The sequence below is a fragment of the Oncorhynchus gorbuscha genome, linkage group LG02 (assembly GCF_021184085.1).
Source record: "Oncorhynchus gorbuscha isolate QuinsamMale2020 ecotype Even-year linkage group LG02, OgorEven_v1.0, whole genome shotgun sequence".
Taxonomy (NCBI): Eukaryota; Metazoa; Chordata; class Actinopteri; order Salmoniformes; family Salmonidae; genus Oncorhynchus; species Oncorhynchus gorbuscha.
In genome coordinates, this window is record NC_060174.1 from 65500062 (window position 1) to 65526992 (window position 26931).

The following is a 26931-nucleotide window of genomic DNA, read 5'->3' on the forward strand; positions in this document are numbered from 1 at the left end:
TGTGTGTGTGTGTGTGTGTGTGTGTGTGTGTGTGTGTGTGTGTGTGTGTGTGTGTGTGTGTGTGTGTGTGTGTGTGTGTGTGTGTGTGTGTGTGTGTGTGTGTGTGTGTGTGTGTGTGTGTGCAACGTCATCCGAGCATATTCTGTCTGTGCTACATCACGTTAACTTTTAGCACAATGTAGCCGAGACTGTTGTTTCGTTTTAGGGGCGAGGACCTCTGGGAGACAGAGGACTCCTGGACGTGGCAGCTTGCAGGAAAGCGAATCAGGGTTGACCTTTGACCCCCAGTGTCAGCCTCACATCTGCCCAAAGAAGATGGAGCAGAGCAGGAAGATGGCATAGAGGAATATCAGCCCCAGGCCCAGCCGGCGGTCCAGCTTCCAGTGGTTCAGATGAACACTCATCACCTGGAGGGAGAGGAGGTGAGAAGGGGCAGAAAGGGAGGTGGAGAGAGAGAACGGGATGGCCAGATGGAGAGGGGTTCAGTGGAAAGGGAACGGGGGGGTGCAAGAGGTAAAAAGGAATAGCTTTCCTATGACTGGATGGGTTGGTGGAACCGCACAATTAAACGTGTCTCGAACCGAAACAGTAGATGGACCAAAACCCTTCTCCAGAAAGACTGTACTATACTAGCCCTGCCTTCAGCCACCCTGCTTATGGTCCATAACAAATGTATTGTAAAAAGTGCAATACCAATAAAACTATAATCGCCCTGTGTGTTTGTGGTCCATAACAAAAGACTTGTAAAAAGTGAAACGGCAATAAAATTGTAATATGTATACAGCAAGGCCTGTTACGTGTTTGAATGACGCTCGGAACCAGATGTGTAGCACAACAGTCACTCATGGTGAACTCCATTGTGGCACGATACATGCATGCATGCAGGCACGCACACACACACTTACTGTGAGGAAGACAGAGGCCAGCAGCAGGACAACAGAATACACCAGGCCCTTGTTGTTAATGTAGACCTGTGAGGAAGAAGAGGGTGAGGAGGTCAGATGCTGGGCTTATATTTTATCTCACGTGGCTCTTATGTATTAACAGACATGTGTGAATTGGATTTGTTTTGGTTTGTTTGTTGCATATCCCAACTCTCCTTGAGACACCCTCGTGAGAGAGTGGGGTCACGGCCAGGGTCTGCCATTATCAACGGCAACCCTGAGAGCAATTTAGGGTTAAGTGCCTTGCTCAAGGACAAATGGACAGATTTTCAGTTACTGGCCCAATGCTCTAACCTGCTAGGCTACCTGTCACCTTAATAATATGCTGATGGTTAAATGTCCATAGTTGTAATAAATAAGTGCCCCACCGACGATCCGTTGTCCACCACCAGAGTGCGCAGAGCCCAGGGGAAACCCAGCCCCAACAGGATGTCAAAGATATTACTGCCAATGGAGTTAGACACAGCCATGTCCCCCATACCTGAGGAGAGAGGGAGAGTAAAGTAAAACTGAAACAGTCTACGCTACACCACCAGGACGTTGAAAAGCTGGTCAGGAGTCTGAGGAGAGAGTGTGACGGGTACCTTGCCGAGCTACAATGAGGCTGGCCATGCAGTCTGGCACGCTGGTGCCCGCTGCCAGGAAGGTGATACCCATGATGTAGTCTGGGATGTCCAGTGTGTAGCTGACGATGGTGACCTGGTGGGGACACACAACTAGTTCAGAGACACCACACACACACACACACATACTCACTCACCTTCTTAAAGCTGCACCATGTCACTTTTTGGGGGCGACCCGACCAAATGCACATAGAAAGTGGGTTATAGATCTGCCAGTCAACCTGAATGCAGTTCTAAGAAGCGGTATATCTGTTCTATGTGCGCCATTTCTATGCCTCCCGTTCTTAAGATTTGTTTTTGCGTCTTTTACTTTCGGTTTTGTACACCAGCTTCAAACAGCTGAAAATACAATATTTTTGGTTATGGAAAATACATTTCACAGCGGTTTAGATGGTACAACTGTTCTGCCTGCGGCTATGGAATCCTGACCTGTTCACCGGACGTGCTACCTGTCCCAGACCTGCTGTTTTCAACTCTCTAGACACAGCAGGAGTGGTAGAGATACTCTTAATGATCAGCTATGAAAAGCCAACTGACATTTACTCTTGAGGTGCTGACTTGATGCACCCTCGACAACTACTGTGATTATTATTATTTGACCATGTTGGTCATTTATGAACATTTGAACATCTTGGCCATGTTCTGTTATAATCTCCACCCGGCACAGCCAGAAGAGGACTGGCCACCCCTCATAGCCTGGTTCTTCTCTAGGTTTATTCCTAGGTTTTGGCCTTTCCAGGGAGTTTTTCCTAGCCACTGTGCTTCTACACCTGCATTGCTTGCCGTTTGGGGTTTTAGGCTGGGTTTCTGTACTTTGAGATATCAGCTGATGTACGAAGGGCTATATAAATACATTTGATTTGATTTGATTTACAATGATTCTCTACACTATACTTGCTTATTTTGTTACAAATGGAAATTAGGCTAAATATTAGAATTTTAGCAACCAGGAAAAGGAGGAGCGATTTCTGCTTAGTGCATCTTTAAATGCCATCCTATCACTTCTGGAAGGCAACAGACATTACAACGTTGTAGAAAGCCTGGCTTTGCAGTTCCGATATGGCCTTTACGGCTCTGCTGTTAGTCCTTACCATCCACACCATGAGGTAGGAGAAGATGGCTATCCATAGGGTGGAGGCCAAGAAGGTGACCATGAACCAGCGGTGCCAGCGGGGGAACACACAGTTAGGCACAGTGCAGTACAGCAGCAGGCCCAGGGGCCACGAGATCAGCCACTTGACCCGCGCACAGCAACCATCTGCCACACACACAATAACAAGAATATACCAGAGTTGACATGCAGTGTTTCCCTCGAATGCAATTTCAGCGAAAATTGCCTTTAAAAGGTCAAGTGCAGTGCGATGTTTGTACAGTGTGTTTTTTTTTCAATCCCGACCTCAGTCAGGCACATAGCACATGGCAAGAAAAAAAACATCCTCACCTGGCCAGTGCAGAGGCCTGAACGGCCCATCATCATCCTCCTCTTCCTCGGCCTGACAACCCTCCGCCCCTGGCTTCTCCCCTGCGTCCCCTAGCCCTGCCCCCTCGGGGGTCTGTCTCTCCACACTGCCCCCATTCTCCAGACCTCCAGAACCCTTCAGAGGGGTGCCCCCTGCCCCTGCGCTGGTCTCTCCATCCAGCTGGCTGTTGGGACTCCTGATCAACCTCTGTCTCTGTGTGGGAGAAAAGAAATGAGCGCCTCATAGTGGCTAACGTTGCTGATGTTCCTCCAACCTGAGTCAACTACCTCACTGATGAGCATGCGGCCCGCCATTCTGAGCCTGGTGCGAGGGGAGAAGTGGGGGGTAATCATGATGCGCAGGCCAGCCTCGGAAAAGGACAACTGGTGGGGGTTGAGGATGAGGAGTTCGTCCACCATCATCACCGGAGGAAACTCCTGACCCTGGATTTGGCCTGCAGGATGAGAGAGTGATAGAAAGAGGGGTAACACATTACCTAAAGCCGGCAGGCAGGTATAATGCGGTTCTAATTAACTGTGAGACTTTTGATGAGCTAAAAAAAAGGCAGGCAGGCAGGCAGGGCTGTAATGAGCTCCAGACAGACCTTTCCTGAGCAGCACCATGTTGGTGTTGCAGGTGGGTCCGTCCTCTGCCATCTCCTCATCTCGGTGTCCCTCACTACCCAGGCAACACTGACCCGGACCACCAAAACAACGAGTCACACACCCCAAGAGCTGGGAGTTGAACCTGAAACCACAAAACAGCTTTCACATGAGGAACACAAGCACAATCAGACACTGCTGTACATGCTCTGTGGATTGAGGGCTCCTGTGAGATGGGCCTAAGCAGAATACTCACTTCATGATAACAATGTAAACTCCATACATAGTCATTAGAAGCACAGCCTCCCACCTACAATCAGAGAAATACACCGGTCACCTACCACCTAAAACCACTAAACTGCTATTTTACTGTACTTTTACAATTCTGACATAAGTAACATTGAGACTGTTGTCACAAAAGTAAATGATGTGTAGGTTCATTCAAATAATTGGGATAAAACTCACCAGACAACTTTTGCATCAAAGATAACCTACAAAGAGAAAGCTAACGCGTTAAACTAGTCACTGCGGCTCGCAGTTTATTCAGCACTGTAAACGTAGAGCACAAGTAACTGACTGTATTCAAAAGCATGTGATTGTATGGTCTTCATTTCCCCTCCTCTCTCCTTTGTCTGCCTCACCAGGATGAGAGCCAGCACAGAGAAGATGTAGTAGGTGGAGTCCCTGAACAGAGACCACCACGTTAGAACCACCGTCTGCAGAGGGGAGAGAGAGAGAGTAAGAGAGAGACACTATTAATAGACAAGCAACACATAGCTGCCTCCTCATGTTCACTCAGCCAGTGCGTGTATAGGGAAACATGTTTCCATGTACTCATGAGGTCTTCAGCCATAGCCACACTGTTTAGGCCATAAAGGTGTGTAGTGCCAGAGGTCTATACCTGGCCCGCAAAGATGCCACACACACCAATGATGACCAGGATGTTGAAGACCGCTGAGCCCACGATGGTGCCGACCCCCACGTCTCCTTTAGTGATAAACACACCTGCACGAGATAGAGAGTTGTAGTGACAATTCCATTTTAGAGGATGAAACCAATGGCTATGCCAATTGCCTTCCTATACCTTTGATGTAGACTTAAAGACTATTCATATTGACTCTGCTGACATCTGATGGATATTTGTGGCATTACATGATACGCAAACAAGGACATTGGGATGGATTGCAAGATCCATAGCAAGATGGTGAAAGACGTGCGTCACATGTATCAGTCAGTGTTGGGCATATGTATAGCGTTCACCGACCCAATATATTGGCCACTGCTGACACTACTGTTTTAAGAGAAGAGAAATACAGAGGGATTAAGAACTGACCAATGAGAGAGGTGAAGAGCTCTGGGGCTGAGCTTCCTGCAGCCATGAAGGTTGCCCCTGCCACATCCTCACTGAGCTGCAGGTTCTGAGAGGGCCAGAGCAAAGCGGGAACCTTCTCACACAATCATAATACATGATCAAGAAGCACTACGTCTTTGTAGAAATATGTGATACAGGAACAGTTTATATTTGGAATGACTCAACTAATAGAGCGTTAAAAAGGCAGCATATGGTGCCACCGTCTTCCTGCATTCAAAGTGAAATTGGTGCTGTTGGTTCTCTCACCTCTGATATCTTCTCCAGGGAAGGAACAAAGTAGTCATCGCAGACAATAGCAAGAGCGTAGAACATGTAGATAGCCTAAGAGGCACAGTGAGAGACGACAACAGAGACACGGTCCGTAAAGTGTTTAAGTAATTCAGAGGCCATTCGGGCAGGACGGACATTAATACGAGAGTGTTGGTCGGCAGATCAATTCTATTATGAATCAGGGTATCGCGGATGTTTTTGTGAGGTGTTGTTAAACAGGAATGTTTTCTGCTGGGCGCGTTACAGGACACTCACACACAGCACATGTAACAGCACTGCTCCTCTTTTCAGCTCCTCCTTGGTAAATATATCTTCTGGAAACTCATGGATGGCTGAGGGAGAGAGAGAACAGTAAAACATCACAGTTAGACACAGGTCTTACCTCTGGAGGGAGAGAGAGAGAGAGAGAGAGAGAGGGGGAAAGGGAGAGAGAGGGAGGGGGGGGAGAGAGAGAGAGAGAGAGAGAGAGAGAGAGAGAGAGAGAGAGAGAGAGAGAGAGAGAGAGAGAGAGAGAGAGAGAGAGAGAGAGGGGGGAGAGGGGGAAGGGAGAGGGGGAGAGAGAGAGAGAGAGAGAGAGAGAGAGAGAGAGAGAGAGAGAGAGAGAGAGAGAGAGAGAGAGAGAGAGAGAGAGAGAGAGAGAGAGAGGGGTGGGGGGAGAGGGGGAAGGGAGAGGGGGAGAGAGAGAGAGAGAGAGAGAGAGAGAGAGAGAGAGAGAGAGAGAGAGAGAGAGAGAGAGAGAGAGAGAGATGAGAGAGAGAGAGAGAGAGAGAGAGAGAGAGAGAGAGAGAGAGAGAGAGAGATGGAGATGGAGAGATGGAGGTGGAAAAGGATATTCAACAACAGCAGAGAGGGAAGAAAATCAGAGTCTTGCACTACTGCTGCCCAACGATCAGAACTAGAAAAGTAGAGCACAAACATCAAACTGCCACAATGGTTGGACACAAGCAGTCGATCACTGGGCAACAAACAGACGCTATATTCCTCACACTGGTAGGAATACCATTCCTTTCCTGTCTCCATCTCATCATCCTCCGTATATTATAGGACAGGTGCAAAACACAGAATTGGTATATATATATAGATATAGATATATAACTGAAGGAGGCCTGATTTGACTCCCATAAATCTCACTTCTCCGACTGACACACCACAGCTTAGTAACTATGATCTCCTATTGAACTGCTTTCTCCATGCAGCCACACACCTGCACAGGCTAGCAGATTCTAGACCCCTGGGCCGGGTAGAGAGAGGAGCAGAGGAGCGGAGCACTGAGGAGGAGGTGTGTGGAACAGCTGCTTCCTGCTCCTCCGGTCCTCAGGTGTGAATGAGTGTGTTAATGAGAGCCCAGCTTCCTCTCGTTTCCCCCCGGCGTGATGAGAAGAGGAGAGGAGGCTGCAGCCTGGAGAGCACAATGCAGCGCTGCTGAATCAGTACTCAGACGCAGGGGAAATTGAACTTTAAACGACTGGGGAGCTCAACACTATTAATAGCGCTGTTGCTCAGAGGCAGAGCTGGGAAGCCTACACAGTCAGTCCCACAATGCAGACTGTCTGACGCCGCACAACACATGCTGCACGACTTATTCCACACCACACGCGCTTTCTATAATGCACATGTTACACATCACGTGGTGGACGACACACGCTACCAAACACGGGCTTCATGACACTTTCTACACAACACAGTACGCACACCTCATGCTATGTCCTGTGCTGTAAACCTACGGCAGCATTCTGAACCGTCTCCCTGTGGATTAAGAGAGCTACGCCTCCCATGTGATCAAGGATATTCGATTTTGACCCTTGAATCTGTAGTGTGAACCGGAGAGGACAGGTGGCCATATGGTCTACTCTAGATGGCTGGAAGTTGACAGTATGCTTGGCCATGCCCTTTTATACTGTGTAATCAACATCCTGAATCTGAGACTTAGAGGGTGAGGGTCTCTGTCTCTGGTCATTTAATATTCCCGCCTCCCAGAGAACTGTGGAGACTGTGGAGAAAGGAGATTATTTAATTTCTGGACAGCTGTTGCAGGACCTGCTCACAAAACCATCTCAGTGTAGCATGTCAATTTTCTGTCAGATTATCATAAGAAAGAGTGAGGCAGAATCTCACTAAAGAAGGTGGGTAGACATCTGCATCCTATCAGGGTCAGGACACCTGCGCTCTAGATGTGGTAGTTCTATTATTTCCTGTTTTCGTTATCCTATAGCTGGGATCTGGAGAGCAGGCCAGATCCGGAATCTGCCCCAGGTCCCCAAGATATTTAGCCCCAATACAAAATGCCCCAGTTTCTATGTACAGTGCCTTCAGAAAGCATTCACATCCCTTGACTTTTCCACATGAATTTCAAATGGATTAAATTGAGATTTTGTGTCACTGGCCTACACACAATACCCAATCATGTCAAAGTGGAATTATGTTTTTAGAAATGTTTACAAATTCATAGAAAATGAAAAACTGAAATGTCTTGAGTCAATAACTATTCACCCCGTTGTTATGGCGAGCCTGAATAAGTTAAGGAGTAAAAATGTGCTTAACAAGTCACATAATAAGTTGCATGGACTCACTCTGTGTGCAATAATAGTGTTAAACATGATTTTTGAATGACTACCTCATCTCTGTACCACACACATACAGATAATTGTAAGGTCCCGCAGTCGAGCAGGGAATTTCAAACAGATTCAACCACAAAGACCAGGGAGGTTTTCCAATGCCTCGCAAAGAAGGGCACCTATTGGTAGATTTTGAATACCTCTTTGAGCATGGTGAAGTTATTAATTACACTTTGGATGGTGTATCAATACACCCAGTCACTACAAAGATACAGGCGTCCTTCCTAACTCAGCTGCCGGAGAAGAAGGAAAACACCCAGGGATTTCCCCATGAGGCCAATGGTGACTTTAAAACAGTTACAGAGTTTATTGGCTGTGATAGGAGAACAACATTGTCGTTTTTCCAAAACATGCATCCTGTTTGCAACAAGGCACTAAAGTAAAACTGCAAAAAAATGTGGCAAAGAAATTACATTTATGTCCTTAATACAAAGTGTTGTTTGGGACAAATCCAACAAAACACATCACTAAGTACCACTCTTCATATTTTCAAGCATGGTGGTGGCTGCATCATGTTACTGGTATGCTTGTCATCGGCAAGGACTAGAGAGATTTCTTTTTTTTTAGAGAAGCACAGGCAAAAACCTGGTTCAGGTCTGCTTTCCACCAGACAATGGGAGACCTAAAAATCTACGGCAAAAAAACTTGAGTTTGAAGAATTTAAAAAAGAATAGTGTGCAAATATTCTACGATCTAGGTGTCGAAGCTCTTAGAGACTTACCCAGAAAGACTAGCAGTTGTAACCACTACCATAGGTGACTGTAACATGTATTGACTCAGGGGTGTGAATACTTTGAAAAGATATATTTTTGTATTTAATTTTCAATAAATTATATATTATATATTTCTAAAAACATGTTTTCACTTTGTCATTATGGGGTATTGAGTGTAGGTGTGTGAGAAAAAAATACGCTGCTCAAAAAAATAAAGGGAACACTTAAACAACACAATGTAACTCCAAGTCAATCACACTTCTGTGAAATCAAACTGTCCACTTAGGAAGCAACACTGATTGAAAATACATTTCACATGCTGTTGTGCAAATGGAATAGACAACAGGTGGAAATTATAGGCATTTAGCAAGACGCCCCCAATAAAGGAGTGGTTCTGCGGGTGGTGACCAGACCACTTCTCAGTTCCTATGCTTCCTGGCTGATGTTTTGGTCACTTTTGAATGCTGACGGTGCTTTCACTCTAGTGGTAGCATGAGACGGAGTCTACAACCCACACAAGTGGCTCAGGTAGTGCAGCTCATCCAGGATGGAACATCAATGCGAGCTGTGGCAAGAAGGTTTGCTGTGTCTGTCAGCGTAGTGTCCAGAGCATGGAGGCGCTACCAGGAGACAGGCCAGTACATCAGGAGACGTGGAGGAGGCCGTAGGAGGGCAACAACCCAGCAGCAGGACCACTACCTCCGCCTTTGTGCAAGGAGGAGCAGGATGAGCACTGCCAGAGCCCTGCAAAATGACCTCCAGCAGGCCACAAATGTGCATGTGTATGCTCAAACGGTAAGAAACAGACTCCATGAGGGTGGCATGAAGGCCCGACGTCCACAGGTGGGGGTTGTGCTTACACCCCAACACTGTGCAGGACGTTTGGCATTTGCCAGAGAACACCAAGATTGGCAAATTCACAAACTGGCGCCCTGTGCTCTTCACAGATGAAAGCAGGTTCACACTGAGCACGTGACAGACGTGACAGAGACTGGAGACGCCGCGGAGAACGTTCTGCTGCCTGCAACATCCTCCAGCATGACCGGTTTGGCGGTGGTCAGTCATGGTGTGGGGTGGCATTTCTTTGGGGGGCCGCACAGCCCTCCATGTGCTCACCAGAGGTAGCCTGACTGCCATTAGGTACCTAGATGAGATCCTCAGACCCCTTGTGAGACCATATGCTGGTGCGGTTGGCCCTGGGTTCCTCCTAATGCAAGACAATGCTAGACCTCATGTGGCTGGAGTGTGTCAGCAGTTCCTGCAAGAGGAAGGCATTGATGCTATGGACTGGCCCGCCCGTTCCCCAGACCTGAATCCAATTGAGCACATCTGGGACATCATGTCTCGCTCCATCCACCAACGCCACGTTGCACCACAGACTATTAAGGAGTTGTCGGATGCTTTAGTCCAGGTCTGGGAGGAGATCCCTCAGGAGACCATCCACCACCTCACCAGGAGCATGCCCAGGCGTTGTAGGGAGGTCATACAGGCACGTGGAGGCCATACACAATACTGAGCCTAATTTTGACTTGTTTTAAGGACATTACATCAAAGTTGGATCAGCCTGTAGTGTGGTTTTCCACTTAAATTTTGAGTGTGACTCCAAATCCAGACCTCCATGGGTTGTTAAATTTGATTTCCATTGATAATTTTTGTGTGATTTTGTTGTCAGCACATTCAACTATGTAAAGAAAAAAGTATTTAATAAGAATATTTCATTCATTCAGATCTAGGATGTGTTATTTTAGTGTTCCCTTTATTTTTTTGAGCAGTGTATATACTTAATCCATGTTGAATTCAGGCCATAATACAACCAAATGTGGAATAATTCAAGGGGTATGAATACTTTCTGAAGGCACTGTAAATGCAGTCCTGAAACACATGGCTCAGATGAACGTATTGACAAGTTGCTTCGGTGAAAAGCAGTTGCCACGGAAACCCTCTCCCTGGGGGCAGCGGTTTGTTGACAGGCGGCAGTGGGAAGCCAATGACGGCTGCGTGAATGGTGAGAAAGGGGGAGGGGAATGTGTGTTTCCCATGGTCTTGGCTTATGAAATATGAAAAAAGAGATTTGACAAGCAGCTCTGGAGCGAAATTTCTAAAAATATTTATCTTTCCTTGCCAAAGCTCAGGAGAGGTTCTTTGAGAGAAAGCCCGAGAGAGAGCATACAAGAGGGTGTTGGCCGGGAATTTTCTTTGTGAGGATGCCCTTCCTCTATTCCCATATACCAGGCTTTTGTCACTGCATGCAGCATGGTTTTGCTTATTGACTAGACCAGCTGTAAGCTGATTTGGCTTTCAATTCTGGACAGGACACGGGACATAATCAGCTCTCATGAAGTTGACAGCATTCTGATCACAGATTCAGTGTGTGCCCTTAGCAGTGACAGTGAGTGCTCGCGTCAGCCTCAGCCTGCCTGGGGACTGAGTGATTCCATCAACTCTAGCCTTGGGGGAGGCTACAGCAGCATTCACGTGTTGCTCCTCTGGCATCACAGGCTGCCCCAGCCAGCCAGGCACATCTCCCTGCTCTAATTACATCTATCGCCTGGTCTCCTATAGATACAGTAGATCTCCTTTTATATTCACACTGTCTGAGGCTTGATCTAATTTCATTTCACCGCTGATCCCATCAAGAATCTGGAGAAGGGGTCAAAATGGACATGTGATGTAATCATCCTGTGTGTGTGTGTGTGTGTGTGTGTGTGTGTGTGTGTGTGTGTGTGTGTGTGTGTGTGTGTGTGTGTGTGTGTGTGTGTGTGTGTGTGTGTGTGTGTGTGTGTGTGTGTGTGTGTGTGTGTGTGTGTGTGTGTGTGTGTGTGTGTGTGTGTGTGTGTACACCAATGAGCATGCTTGAGTGTGTGTTTAATGCCATACCAGTCCTGATTAAAAGTGAAACCCCTACTAAATGAAACCGCTACAGCAGTGAACAGTTGAGATATCCATTTGAGTCACTCTGCTGCAGGGGACTCAAATGGACTGCAATTGTGACCAATGGCAGGCAGAGGGAAGGAGAGAAATATATGTTATTGATTATGCAGGGTATCTTGGAGTCAAGCTAAGGTATTGAGTGAAACACAGAAAACGAAAGCAGTCTCACACACCAACAGAAACAGCACCACTACATAGAATAAACCACTGCAACAACCTTTTGCATTTTTTTATGAAGAATCCAAACATTTGCTTTCATCCATGTAATGAAAATTCAATATGGAAATATTTTGAATTCTTTGATTTTATGACATAGTCAGTCATCTCTTAGAAAGGCAGATAAGAGCAAACCCAAATGTGGCAAGACAGGTTCGAAACTGGTGTATCAAAATTAGTAAGTTCCTTTTCTGGGGCCTGAAGTTTTACCTCATTACCTGGTCAGGTAAAACTCTGAGTCAAACATTAAAATGTATTTACACTTGCCTGACTGGACTCAGTTGGCCAAAAATCGACTGAACGAAAACCTCTACTGGTCCGGACATGGTGTAGTTTTTAAATGCATTGGGGTTATGCAGGGACTCTAGGTTAGCATGCTTTCTCTCTATATGCAGCTATTAATAAGTTATATTTGGTTATTATGATATGTATTACAAAGCTTTTTAATATAAATTAGCACAGTAAGTCATTACTCTATTCTTTAGAATTGCATTGTATTAATAGCTTTCATTTTTGTTTCTAAATAGGACGCTGCTCATAATGGCTACATAATGGCTTCAAACGAGATATCAACCTGGCTACTGTAGGCTAGCCAAGGAATGCTAAAGCAGGGCTTGACATTAATGTGTGTCCTCTTGTTACGGACAAGTTTTTTTTTAAACAACAGAGAGGCCAACATTGGAATAATATTCCAATCTATTTTTATGTACATACAAAGCCTACAGGACAAAGAATCAAGCCTTTAGAGGCTAATGTTGATTATCCGACATTATATTTGTCAAACATGACTGGTGTTGAGCCCATATTTATGAAATTAAAAGTCTCATTAAAGTTTAGCTACATTTTATGTCGCGTCCCTCATGTCAGCATCGGTCTGGACATGAGGCTGTAGCCAGTACTCAAGTCACCTATAATGTAGGATAATCAACATTAACCTCTAAAGGCTTGATTCTGTCGACATACTCAAAGCACAAATGGCCACAAGTCCGGAGAGTAAAGGACAATGTCTGTTGCGCAACGCATTTTGAAACGATTTGTTTAACCCAATGAGTCCCACCGTATCACCAGTGTGTTTTGGAATTCTAACCCCTTTTAAACATGATGTGTTTGAGTTACAGACTTCTTGTACCATTGGATTCGTTTATTATTCTTTGTGATTAGTGAGGGCTGAGCTAGAGTGGTGTTTGTGAAGGGGTCCGGGTCCCAGTCTTTTATACAAAAACAGAATAGTTTCAGCTACAAACTATTAAAATCTATCTATGAAATGCTGAGACTCTCACGAACACACATGACACTCAAGCTACACAAGCGTCGTTAGAAGGTAAGGGATTCTTCTACATAGAATACCATTTGAAATCCCAGGACATAGAGTCTATAATACTGTAATAAACTCACATAGTTGCCGTCGCAAACTCCACACAGTTGTCACTGACTAGTTGTATATTCCTTTCCCAGTGAGCAAACAATTCAAATGTACAGGATTCATATAAATTCATTTTTATACGGTTTTTGCATTGGCGGAATGCAACTGTTTATGTCAAATTGTTCTGTGTTCTACTTTTAGCCCTGGTTGTCCTGAAAATAAAAGGGTAAAACCTTTCATTGGGGCTAAATTTAAGGGACATGCAGAACAAGTCAGATAAAAGGAAAAGTAGATTTTTGCTTGGGATCTCGGGACTGATAGTTCAAACCTGGACGTTTTATGTAATTTTATGAAAGGGAAAGGGGGATACCTAGTCAGTTGTACAACTGAATGCATTCAACTGAAATGTGACTTCCGCATTTAACCCAACCCGTCTGAATCAAAGAGGTGCGGGGGGGGGGGGGGGGGGGGGGGGGGCTGCCATAACCGACATCCACGTCTTCCGCGCCCGGGGAACAGTGGGTAAACTTGCCTTGTTTCAAATTAACTAAGCCAAAATATGACCATATAAATGTTAAGGGAATGGGACATCCTTCATTTCGAGCCCTGGAGGGAATTATTTTATAAAGATATACAAAGTCGTTTGTTGTCATTTATTGTAATGTTGTAATATTTTATAGGCTTCCACTACCAATTATCTATGGTAAAAAGAGATAATAAGAGATAATAATATATCTTGTAAGTGGTTCCTTACAATGATGTAAAAATTGTTTACAGACCATTCTTTTGTGGGCGACAAGTAGAAATAAAAGTGAATGTCAAGCCCTGTAAAGTGTATTTTTGTAGCTTTCTTTTTCCAGACTATTATCATTAGCCAGCATATTGCTAGTATATTCACTATTGAACGTTTACTTTTGTTAATTACTATCCCTAAAATAAATAAGCTCTGCGCTTCTTTTTGCTCAGGACAGCTTACGTGTGCTGTGGGAACGTAGCTTTCGACGGGAATGCGTAGTGGTGCTTGAATAAACGGCCAATCATATTGCTCAAATACAAACAGCACACATTTTTTGCGTCGTCTAGTCTTCAATGGTTTTCAATGGTAAGACTACAACACAGCAGATAAATGTTTAACTGGAACGCAAAAATGCGCTGACAAGTCACTGACCCGGTTCTAAACAAAGCCAATCCAGCCATACAAATCCCACTAACACTCAATAACCATCCTTCATCCAACAAAACAGTGGCTGTAATCATTTGAGAAATCTTCAGAAGACCTACAGTGGGAGTGCAATCGATAAACTTCACTTCCTCGCGGGAGATTACTCCACATCTTCAGACACGTAACATGGTACCTACCATCCATCATCTCAAAGAGTCAGACTCAATGTCATGTTGGTGGGCTGGGAAACACAGGATGCTACTGAAGTAAAAAACAATTGCCACCACTAATATCCTCTCTGAAATCAAATCAATCAAATATAATGTTATTCGTCACATGCTTTGTAAACAACATGTGTAAAATAACATTGAAAGGCTTTCCCAAAAATGCAGAAAGAAAAGAGAGAAATAATTGAAAAGTAATAACACATTATAATAAAAGTAATAATAAATACACAATGGGTGTTTCTGAAAATGCATTCTACCGTGGCCATATCTTTTCAGCCTCCTGAGGGGGAAGAGGCATTGTCATGCCCTCTTCACGTGTTGGTGTGTGTGGACCATGATAGATCCTTAGTGATGTGGACACCGAGGAACTTTAAGCTCTCGAACCCGCTCCACTAAAGCCCTGTCGATGTGAATGGGGGCCCGTTCGGCCCGCCTTTTCCTGCAGATCTCGATCAGCTCCATTATCTTGCTGACGTTAAGGGAGAGGTTGTTGTCCTGGCACCACACTGCCAGATCTCTGACCTCCTCCCTATAGGCTGTGTCATCGTCATCGGTGATCAGGCCTAGCACCGCAGTGTCGTCAGCAAACTTAATGATGGTGTTGGAGTTGTGCACGGCCAAGCAGTTATGGGTGAACAGGGAATATAGGAGGGGACAAAGCATGAACCCCTGAGGGTGCCCCCGTGTTGAGGGTCAGTGTTACAGATGTGTTGTTGCCTATCCTCACCACCAGGGGGTGGCCCATCAGGAAGTCCAGGATCCAGTTGCAAAGGGAGGTGTTCAGTCCCAGGGTCCTTAGCTTAGTGATGAGCTTTGAGGGCACTATGGTGTTGAACACTGAGATGTAGTCAATGAACAGCATTCTCACATAGTTGTTCCTCTTGTCCAGGTGGGAGGGGGCAGTGTGGAGTGCAATAGAGATTGCGTTATCTGTGGATTGCATCATCTGATAGGGCATTATGCAAATCTGAGTGGGTCCAGGGTGTCTAGGATGATGGTGTTGATGTGTGCCATGACCATGGCTTCTGGTTGGGATATGTATATATGGTCACTGTGGAGACATCATTGTTAATGAAGCTGGTGACTAATGTGTTAAACTCCTCAACGTCATCAGATAAATCCTGGAACATATTCCAGTCTGTGCTAGCGAAACAGTGGTCCGCTATATCAGACCACTTCCGTATTAAGCGTGTCACTGGTACTTCCTGTTTGAGTTTTTGCTTGTAAGCAGGAATCAGGAGGATAGTTTTAGTCAGATTTGCCAAATGGAGGGCGAGGGAGAGCTTTCTATGCATTTCTGTGTGTAAAGGTGATCTAGAGTTTTGGCTCCTCTAGCTGCACATGTGACATGCTGGTAGACAGTAGGTAAGACGTATTTCAGTTTCCCTGCATTTAAATCACAGGCCACTAGGAGCGCCGCCTCTGGATCAGCATTTCCTATTTGCTTATGGCCCTATACAGGTCGTTTTGTACTGTCTTAGTGCCAACATTGCTTTGTGGTGGTAAATAGACAGCCACAAAAATAGATGACAATTCTCTTGGTAAATAGTATAGTGAGATATGAGATAATTTAACTCAGGCGAGCAGAACCTCGAGACTTCCTTAATATTTGTCACGTCCTGACCTTAGTTCCTTTTTTATGTCTCTATTTTAGTTTGGCCAGGGCGTGAGTTGGGGTGGGCATTCTATGTTTTGTTCTGTGTGTTATATGTCTAGGTGTTTGGCCTGGTATGGTTCCCAATCAGAGGCAGCTGTCGATCGTTGTCTCTGATTGAGAACCATACTTAGGCAGCCTGTTTTCCCACTATGGGTTGTGGGTAGTTGTTTTCTGTGTCTGTGTTTTTCCATACAGAACCGTTTCGGTTTTTATTTATTTCTCTTGTTCTTTTGTATTTCAGTGTTCAGTTATATTTCATTAAAATATGGACACTTACCACACTGCGCATTGGTCTGATCTTTCATACTCCTCGTCAGAGGAAGAAGAAAAACATTACAATATTAGAGATCGCTCACCAGCTTTTATTTGCGAACATAGTTTTGTCAGGGTGCTCGCCGTCGGCGTCTTTTCCCTTTCCGTGGCTCGGGGATCAGTGCGTGGCCCGGGGTGAGCAGTATGTCCTGCGCCGCCGACTCGCTGAAGTAGAAATCTTCATTTAAAGGGAGGTTAGTGACCGCTGTTCTAATGTACAGAATATTTATTTGGTCAAAGGAAGAGATGGCTGAAAATAGCTGAAAATAGCAGAATTGGTCAGGAACCCATAAAACAGCAGATATCCATTGCAGCGTCATTCTACATAAATTTAGACGGTATACGTGAGCCATATACTGGAAACTTGTTTTTACTTGTTTTTATGTTCAAACACGCAAAGATCTGTCTGTGAGTGTGAGTCTGACCTCCATCCTTAACCTCTGATCTTTAAATTACCATCAGAAACCAATGTGAACGCAGAGAGGACAAAGGTTCTAGAGAGACGGGAGGGAGTGATGGAAAGCTAAGAATATTTCCCCCAATTCCCAAAGACTTCAGACAAAAAGAAAACTACTCCCATGTTTAATGGTTGCATTAATAGCCATTTGCTTTATTTGACAGCCATAATACATTACTCCCCTGACAAAACTCAGATTCTCTTTCTGCCAGATTCTCTTTTTCAGTCAACCACTAAAATATATCTGTGGAAAAATCATCCTCAAACGTCTGGCTCTGTTGTTTGCCAAAACCAACAAACGTATGCATAAAAAAAAACCATGAGCGATCGTTATCGACACTTATAAAAATCCACGAGCTTATCTTCTCCTGCTGGTTTATTTTTAGCTCGTTGTGGTTGTTAATTCTGTCTCGGCACGTTGAATGCTTGAAAGACAGAATTTTCTGGGTTTCAACATTTAGCATTCAGTTGCTTAGCAACGCTGGCCTCAGAGGGTTGACGACGGAAGGCAGACGTTGCCGTCTCGGTCTTGTTAAGCAGGGGGGATAGAGAGCGAGACCTCCTTTACGCTATCCCAAAGATAATATTCCTTGAGTTCCGAGCTGGCCGTTTGATCCCACTATGGATTATGTAATTATTACCAGTAACAGTAAGCAGGGGCTGACATGCAGATAAAGAGGAGTAGCCTGCCCTGAGCCTGTATTATAAAGGAGTAGCCTAGTGCAGCCCACCTGATCAGTTTCTCATACTTGCCCACACCCTTACACTGAACTTACTGTAGTGAAAAAAACTGTTCTTTTGGACACAGTATTAGCAGCATAATGCAGTTATACTGCAGTGTACTGCAGTTATATTGCACTCTGCCTGCAATCTTTTTCATTAAGGGCAGATCCATCAGCCTCTTGTTTTACAACCCCCCCCACACACACACACACACCCACACACACATTCTAAAATTGTATTTTTGTCCCCCCCCCTCCAAGTTTTATCATTGGAATGTGATACAAACAGGGCAATGGTGTGCTTTAGGACCATGCGGAAGACTCCGAGCGGTCGGGTAGGCTGTTCGGAGTGTTTATCTGACCAAAAAAAGTATAATAATAATAATGATGTCCCGCCCACTTCTAAAACCAAAGCTGACTTTATCACCCCATCTATATGGGAGACAACACATCTGGTGCTTGATATACTGGTGTAGTAGGTACACATCTTGCATTTATGGCTCTCCTTTGCCAAGCGTAAAAAATATAATGATTGTGGCAGCCTGGCAGGTGTCCTCAGGGACATAGTAGTATCCAATGCAGTTCATTATTTTTCATGCTGCAGATTGAAGTCAAAGCACTGTGTGTTGCTCAGTCCTGTTGTCCTGCTGCAGTGCTCTCCTCCCAAGCTGTCCCCCCCTCCCCATGTCCTCCACTGTGTTTACTAACGGTTTATCTATTGCCTTGATTCTTCCATTGCACAAGTCTGGCATGGTGCTCTAACCCCTCCAGACAGAACCTTTCCTCTGGCCCGGCAGCCAAGTTTGAGACACAGTTTACAGAGCAGAGATTCCTGACAACCACTGCACTGCAGCCTCGGCCCACATGACCTTTTCAGTTAACCCGCAGAGGAGAGGGAGAGCCAGGGTTCACCAGCACACACAGACTCCACTGCCTACCCCAAACACGCATAAACATAAACACACACTCAGTCACATCTACACAGCTAAGACACACTTGGAGCCCCCTCAAGTGTCCCACAAAGTTTGGAAAATAAATCTTTAGTCGAGAGACAGTTTGTGCATCACGTGTGTCTTCAGGACTTGTAGGGCTCCTATGGAATCTCATTAATAATTGAATGCATAGTGGAGCACTATTAAGTTGCTCTGTATAAGAGCATCTGCTAAATGACTAAACATGTCATGTAAAATGAGTACAAAGAGACTATTGAGTTTGAAGGTGGTCTGCATCAGTTGTAATTCTCTGAGGAAATCTAAATCTGTGTGCCAGAGGACATGGCTGGAAACATAAACTTTTGGCTAGCAGGGAGGTCAGTTAGCACCAGCGGCAAGGTGGAAGTGAGAAAGATTTGGGGCTGAGAGGCGGACTCACCTGGTCTGGAAAGGTCCAGGGTCTGGTTGTCTTCTGTCCACTCTTCCTGCATCAGCCTGCGTCTGGAACGGACTGGAACGCCATCCGCTCCAGAATGAGACTCCGGCTCTGTTGAAATAGAATACATTTGGCTTGTAATTTGAGTATTGTGTTGCACTGAGGCTCCTCAAAAGACTGATCAAAAGACACTGTTGGACACAACATTCCCAGGCTTGTGTTCTAACGCAGAGCCGACAGAAGATGAAGAGAAATTTGAACACTTTACTATGGAGGCTGGAGAAAGAAACCGGAGCGGGTCAGCAGAGGAGACCATGTAATCTTTCATGAGTGAACGCTCATAAACCATTCATTTCTGTAATCGCTTCACGGTGTAAATCCCTGTTCTATATCCCTCTGCTGATAGCCAATCTCTGTATTTGGGCTTCAGCTTTGCACCACTATATAAGGAAGGGCAGCATCCACAGTGAGGATCTACACTGCTACACTACATGATCTATTTGATTGGACCTTTATTTAACTTTATGTGGACACCTGCTCGTCAAACATCTCATTCCTAAATCATGGGCATTAAAATGGAGTTGGTCCCCCCTTTGCTGCTTTCCACTTAGATGTTGGAACATTGCTGCGGGGACTTGCTTCCATTCAGTCACAAGAGCTAGAGAGGTTGGGCACTGATGTTGGGCGATTAGGCTTGGCTCGCAGTTGGTATTCCAATTCATCCAAAAGGTGTTCGATGGGGTTGAGGTCAGGGCTCTGTGCAGGCCAGTCAATTTCTTCCACACCGATCTCGACAAACACTTTCTGTATGGACCTCGCTTTGTGCACGGGGGCATTGTCATGCTGAAACAAGGAAGGGCCTTCCCTAACCTTTTGCTACAAAATTGGAATCGTCTAGAATGTCATTGTATGCTGTAGCCTTAAGATGTATCTTCACTGGAACTAAGGAGCCTAGCCCAAACCATGAAAATCAGCCCCAGACCATTACTCCTCCTCCACCAAACTTTACAGTTGGCACTGTGCATTCGGGAAGGTAGCGTTTTCCTGGCATCCGCCGAACCCAGACTCGTCTGTCGGGCTGCCAGATGGCTAAGTGTGATTCATCACTCCAGAGAACAAGTTTTCACTGCTCCAGGGTCCAATGGCAGAGAGCTTTACACCACTCCAGCCGACGCTTGGCATTGTGTGCATGGTGATTTTAGGATTGTGTGCGGCTGCTCAGCCATGGAAACCCATGTCATGAAGCTCCCAACAAACAGTTCTTGTGCCGACGTTGCTTCCAGAGGCAGTTTGGAACAGAGTAGTGACTGTTGCGCACTATGCGCTTCAGCATTCGGCGGTCCCGTTCTGTGAGCTGGTGTTACCTACCATTTCACGGCTGAGCTGCTGTTGCTCCTAGAGGTTTCCACTTCACAATAACTGTACTTACAGTTGACTGGGGAAGCTCTAGCAGGGCAGAAATTTGACAAACTAACTTGTTGGAAAGGTGGCATCCTAAACAGGAACAGGTCATTCTACTGCCAATGTTTGTCTATGGAGCTGTGTGCTAGATTTTATACACCTGTCAGCAATAGCTGTGGCTGAAATAGCCGAATCCACTCATTTGAAGGGGTGTCCACATACTTCAAAAAAAAATATATAGTGTATATCTAAGTGATTGTCTCCTATGGAAACACATAGAGGTAGCCACTACCAACTACTGTCCAGAGCCGAGCAGAGACAGCCAATGGGGGCCATTACCCTCGGTTGTTATGAGACTGCTTGTTCTCTCTCTGTGTCCAGTCTGTTTCATGATCACTGTCCGCTTTGTTTTACATTACAGTCCAATCAACGTGTTTCACAAGCTCTTTGCTATAGGCCTGAGCATGGGGGTGTGGCAGCTTTCATGTGGAGGCGTCAAGAGGAGCCTGGGTAATGTGAAATTCTAAAATGGGCCCGTCACAGATGGCGCCGCTGCCGCCATCATTATTACACTCTCACAGCACGACCACACATCACAGAACACAGGGCTTTAACCCAGACTGAGACCACAAAACACAGGGTTTTAACCCAGACCCAGACTGAGACCACAAAACACAGGGTTTTAACCCAGACTGAGATCACACATCACAGAACACAGAGCTTTAACCCAGACTGAGATTACACATCACAGAACACAGGGCTTTAACCCAGACTGAGATCACACATCACAGAACACAGGGCTTTAACCCAGACTGAGATTACACATCACAGAACACAGGGCTTTAACCCAGACTGAGATTACACATCACAGAACACAGGGCTTTAACCCAGACTGAGATTACACATCACAGAACACAGGGCTTTAACCCAGACTGAGATCAAACATCACAGAACACAGGGCTTTAACGCAGACCCAGACTGAGAACACAGAACACAGGACTTTAACCCAGACTGAGATCACACATCACAGAACACAGAGCTTTAACCCAGACTGAGATCACACATCACAGAACACAGGGCTTTAACCCAGACCCAGACTAAGAACACAGAACACAGGGCTTTAACCCAGACTGTGACCACACATCACAGACACAGGGCTTTAACCCAGACTGAGATCACACATCACAGAACACAGGGCTTTAACCCAAACCCAGACTGAGACCACAGAACACAGGGCTTTAACCCAGACTGTGACCACACATCACAGAACACAGGGCTTTAACCCAGACCTAGACCACAGAACACAGGGCTTTAACCCAGACTGAGACCACACATCACAGAACGCAGGGCTTTAACCCAGACTGAGACCACAGAACACAGGGCTTTAACCCAGACTGAGATCACACATCACAGAACACAGGGCTTTAACCCAGACCTAGACCACAGAACACAGGGCTTTAACCCAGACTGAGACCACACATCACAGAACGCAGGGCTTTAACCCAGACTGAGACCACAGAACACAGGGCTTTAACCCAGACTGAGACCACACTCTGATCTAAGTCGAGTCTCTTTGAGACACTTTGTCACATCAGGTCATGTCCTTTTGAGGAAGGAAGATTCAAAGATGTGGGGTTCAGATATGGGTACATCCTTCCCTCACTCCTTGGGATGAGCGGTCTGCTGCATTGTAGGCATTGGTGCTATGGTCCATCTCGTACTAGACTGGAATCAGCAATAAATTAAACAGCCTTCAAAAACAACTGGGAAGGGAATACCTAGTCAGTTCCACAACTGAATGCATTCAACCAAAATGTGTCTTCTGCATTTAACCCAAACCCTCTAAATCAGAGTGGTGCAGGGGGCTGCCTTAATCAACATCACAGCACCCAGTTGTTGATGGGGCAGATTTGTCCACCTTGCCTTCTCAGGGATTTGAACCAGCAACCTTTCAGTTACTGGCCCAAAGCTCTTAATCGCTAGGCTACCTGCCACCCTATAGTGACTAGGATTTTTTATTTTACCCTTATTTTACCAGGTAGGTTGACTGAAAACACATTGTTATTTACAGCAACGACCTGGGGAATAGTTACAGGGGAGAGGAGGGGGAATGAATGAGCCAATTGGAAGCTTGGGATGATTATGTGGCCATGGTGGTATGAGGGCCAGATTGGTATGGCCAGATTGGTATGAGGGCCATGGTGGTATGAGGGACAGATTGGTATGAGGGCCAGATTGGTATGAGGGCCAGATTGGTATGAGGGCCAGAATGGTATGAGGGCCATGGTGGTTTGAGGACCAGATTGGTATGAAGGCCATGGTGGTATGAGGGCCAGATTGGTATGAAGGTCATGGTAGTATGAGGGCCATGGTGGTATGAGGGCCAGATTGGTATGAAGGTCATGGTAGTATGAGGGCCATGGTGGTATGAGGGCCAGATTGGTATGAAGGTCATGGTAGTATGAGGGCCATGGTGGTATGAGGGCCAGATTGGTATGAAGGTCATGGTAGTATGAGGGCCATGGTGGTATGAGGGCCAGATTGGTATGAAGGCCATGGTGGTATGAGGGCCAGATTGGTATGAAGGCCATGGTGGTATGAGGGCCAGATTGGTATGAAGGCCATGGTGGTATGAGGGCCAGAATGGTATGAAGGCCATGGTGGTATGAGGGCCAGAATGGTATGAAGGCCATGGTGGTATGAGGGCCAGAATGGTATGAAGGCCATGGTGGTATGAGGGCCAGATTGGTATGAGGGCCATGGTGGTATGAGGGCCAGATTGGTATGAGGGCCATGGTGGTGTGAGGACCAGTTTAGTATGAAGGCCATGGTGGTATGAGGGCCAGATTGGTATGAAGGTCATGGTGGTATGAGGGCCAGATTGGTATGAGGGCCATGGTGGTGTGAGGACCAGTTTGGTATGAAGGCCATGGTGGTATGAGGGCCAGATTGGTATGAAGGTCATGGTAGTATGAGGGCCAGAATGGTATGAGGGCCATGGTGGTATGAGGGCCAGAATGGTATGAAGGCCATGGTGGTATGAGGGCCAGATTGGTATGAGGGCCATGGTGGTATGAGGGCCAGATTGGTATGAAGGTCATGGTGGTATAAGGGTCACTCTCTTACTATAAAGTACCATGGGACTTTCACTGACCACAGAGAGTTAGGACACCCATTTATTGTCCTATCCGAAAGACAGCATCCTTCACAGGGCAATATCCCCAATCACTGCCCTGGGGCATTTGAATCTTTTCCAATGCCCTACCACTAGAATGATACTGTGTGATGAATATGCCAAATGAATGCATTTATAGAGTAATACATATGTTGCCATTAGAAAGATACATTAAGTAATTACTCATTGTATTTCCCAAGATTAGACTTATTAACGAAGCTATGGGGTAAATAACATGACGGCAGTTATAAGATAGTGAAGGTATAAATAGTGGGGAAAACTGAAGAATACTTCAACAGATATGACAGCTATTAAAGCAGAATATTAACAGTATCAGAACACTGGTTGTCAGAACGTTGGTGTCATTTTTTATTTAACTAGACAAGTCAGTTAAGAACAAATTCTTATTTACAATGACGGCCTACCAAAAGGCAAAAGGCCTCCCGCGGGGACGGGGGCTGGGAGTACAAATAAAAAATATAGGACAAAACACACATCACAACAAGAGCGACACCACAACACTACATAAAGAGAGACCTAAGACAACAACATAGCATGGCAGCAACACATGACAACACAGCATGGTAGCAACACAACATGACAACAACATGGTAGCAACACGACATGGCAACAACATGGTAGCAACACAACACGGCAACAACATGGTAGCAGCACAAAACATGGCACAAACATTATTGGGCACAGACAACAGCACAAAGGGCAAGAAGGTAGAGACAACAATACATCACACAAAGCAGCCACAACTGTCAGTAAGAGTGTCCATGATTGAGTCTTTGAATGAAGAGACCGAGATAAAACGGTCTAGTTTGAGTGTTTGTTGCAACTCGTTTCAGTCGCTAGCTGCAGCGAACTGAAAAGAAGAGCGACCCAGGGATGTGTGTGCTTTGGGGACCTTTAACAGAATGTGACTGGCAGAACCTGTGTTGTATGTGGAGGATGAGGGCTGCAGTCGATATCTCAGATAGGGGGGAGTGAGACCTAAGAGGGTTTTATAAATAAGCATCAACCAGTGGGTCTTGTGACGGGTATACAGAGATGACCAGTTTACAGAAGAGTATAGAGTGCAGTGATGTGTCCTATAACGAGCATTGGTGGCAAATCTGATGGCTGAATGGTAAAGAACATCTAGCTGGTCGAGAGCACCCTTACCTGCCGAACTATAAATTACGTCTCCGTAATCTAGCATGGGTAGGATGGTCATCTGAATCAGGGTTAGTTTGGCAGCTGGGTTGAAAGAGGAGCGATTACGATAGAGGAAACCAAGTCTAGATTTAACTTTAGCCTGCAGCTTTGATGTGCTGAGAGAAGGACAGTGCACCGTCTAGCCATACTCCCAAGTACTTGTATGAGGTGACTACCTCAAGCTCTAAACCCTCAGAGGTAGTAATCACACCTGTGGGGAGAGGGGTGTTCTTCTCACCAAACCACATGACCTTTGTTTTAGAGGTGTTCAGAACAAGGTTAAGGGTAGAGCAAGCTTGTTGGAGACTAAGAAAGCTTTGTTGTGGAGCATTTAACACAAAATCCAGGAAGGGGCCAGCTGAGTATAAGACTGCATCATCTTCATAAATCTGGATGAGAGAGCTTCGTACTACCTGAGCTATGTTGTCGATGTAAATCGAGAAGAGCGTGGAACGTGGGACATAGCTATGAACATCATTACTTTAACTCGTACTCTCTCGACCTCCAAATCACGGGACCGGCCCACACAATCTCACGCACGTACACACGCACACCTCATGATTGAATGCTTTAGCCTGATCATCGGTTGCTTCCTAGCTGAATATGTGAATCCATCCTCCAAGAGGAAACCGTAGACCCAGCTCTGTAGAGAATAAGGCCCCTATAGGGTGAATGCTGACCATACGATGTTCATACAAAGGATATGAATATGATTGCATCCCAATGTCCTCTTCTGTTCACACACACATCCTTTAGCACAGTTTACATGCATATCCCTTTTCTGACTGCAGTGCCATTTCCGCCATCTGTCTTCATTGTTACTTAATGCAGTGCTTGATGGAGACGTATTCTCGGAGTTCCCTCGGGTGATTCTCTGGGGTCTGTGCAGGTTATTGGCCCAGAGTATGCCAGGTTGGAGCAGGGTACAACTGAATGCATTCAACTGAAATGTGTCTTCTGCTATTAACTCCCAACCCCTCTGAATCAGAGAGGTGATGCTGAAAGTATGCTCCCAATGTGAAGCAGGTGTCACACTCAAGGTGCTAATATTGGGGGAGGGGACAGGGGAGGGGATCCTCCAATCTGTTGGTTACAAATCTCTCTCTTTCATCCCATACAGCCTTTTATCAATATGGCTACATAATGATCTCCTCAGACATATTTAGTAATCAGACATATTTAGTGAGGGTGGTAGTTAATTGAGTATTTAATGAATGAAGAATGTGACACAGAATGAGTTGACTGACAGATGCCTTTCCCCCCTTAGGTAGCCTACTATAATGAAATCTATGACATGAAAATGTGCTAAAATTCTTAAAAAATAGTTTAAAATGTGTGATACTAAAAACACCCCAAAACACACAAGGAATATCAACACATTGACATTCTGCAAAATTGCCCTCATCATTAATCCTTGTGAACAACTCACCTATCACGTGCGCGAACTGTGAGAGCCAAATGACCGCGAGAAGCCCAACTCCACAGCAGCAGAACCGCTGGAACGGCCGCGGTCTCCCAGTTTGTACTGCCGTCTTCATTCCGGAGTCGGTCCCTCACCGGTCAAAACATATCTGTTTGCGATCAGGTCGGTTTCCACTTTCGCGACAAGCAGCTTGCACTAGGCTACACTTTCCCCTACAACAACTTGAATGTCAAATTAGCGGATTGTGTAAACCAGGGCTAAACCCTCGCAGACTGTGCTCAATTCGGATTACAATATTGTATTATGCCAAGGCGCACCGTGATATCCATGCCTTGAGATCACACAAGATTACAAATGGGGAGTGGGTGGGTGTAGAAGTAACGACAGCACTTACAGCATTCAGATCGGTAGATAGATTGAAAGGTCGGTGACAGCAGAAGCAGGTTTAAACCAAAGAGATGAGGCGGTGGCAAACGACTGGCTCTGAAGTCGTGTCCGTCGTCGTGTTGTGCGCTCCGTTAAAAGTGGCAACCACTAGGCGGCGACATGCAATACATAGAGCAACAAAACAACATAGAAAACAGTGCTCAGGACGATTTTTCAAAGACAAGTCGAAGTCCTCAAGCAACCAGTGTGACAATTTGACACCTGAACATAGTGGAAGGAATTATTCATCAGCTCTGGATGTATAATAGACACTAGTAGACTTACTGAT

At 45.6% G+C, this 26931-nt stretch overlaps 1 protein-coding gene across 2 annotated transcripts; it reads right to left on the reverse strand.

Annotated features, from left to right (window-relative positions):
• LOC124007427 (sodium/potassium/calcium exchanger 3-like) lies at positions 1–26931 on the reverse strand. Of its 2 annotated transcripts, none has more exons than XM_046317989.1 (17): positions 26611–26931; positions 19018–19125; positions 5527–5603; positions 5248–5322; positions 4963–5047; positions 4531–4634; positions 4271–4345; positions 4095–4120; positions 3886–3939; positions 3632–3774; positions 3315–3481; positions 3009–3240; positions 2659–2825; positions 1529–1643; positions 1313–1425; positions 906–971; positions 1–407 (listed from the first exon to the last, which is right to left on the reverse strand). In XM_046317989.1, exons 2-17 carry the CDS (start codon positions 19067–19069, stop codon positions 297–299), a joined length of 1662 nt encoding a protein of 553 aa, XP_046173945.1. In that variant the 5' UTR covers positions 19070–19125; positions 26611–26931; the 3' UTR covers positions 1–296. The 2 variants fall into 2 exon arrangements, with proteins under 2 accessions (XP_046173945.1, XP_046173935.1); XM_046317979.1 differs by having other exon boundaries at positions 26223–26931.

Bases quoted from the DNA above. Each gene is read 5' to 3' on its own strand.
- LOC124007427 (XM_046317979.1), bottom strand. From the start codon at position 26,331: ATGAAGACGGCAGTACAAACTGGGAGACCGCGGCCGTTCCAGCGGTTC. The intron at 3,940-4,094 runs GTGAGTTTTATC...CTCTGATTGTAG, and splicing joins TTTGATGCAAAAGTTGTCTG to GTGGGAGGCTGTGCTTCTAA. The intron at 1,426-1,528 runs GTACCCGTCACA...CTCTCTCCTCAG, and splicing joins CCTCATTGTAGCTCGGCAAG to GTATGGGGGACATGGCTGTG.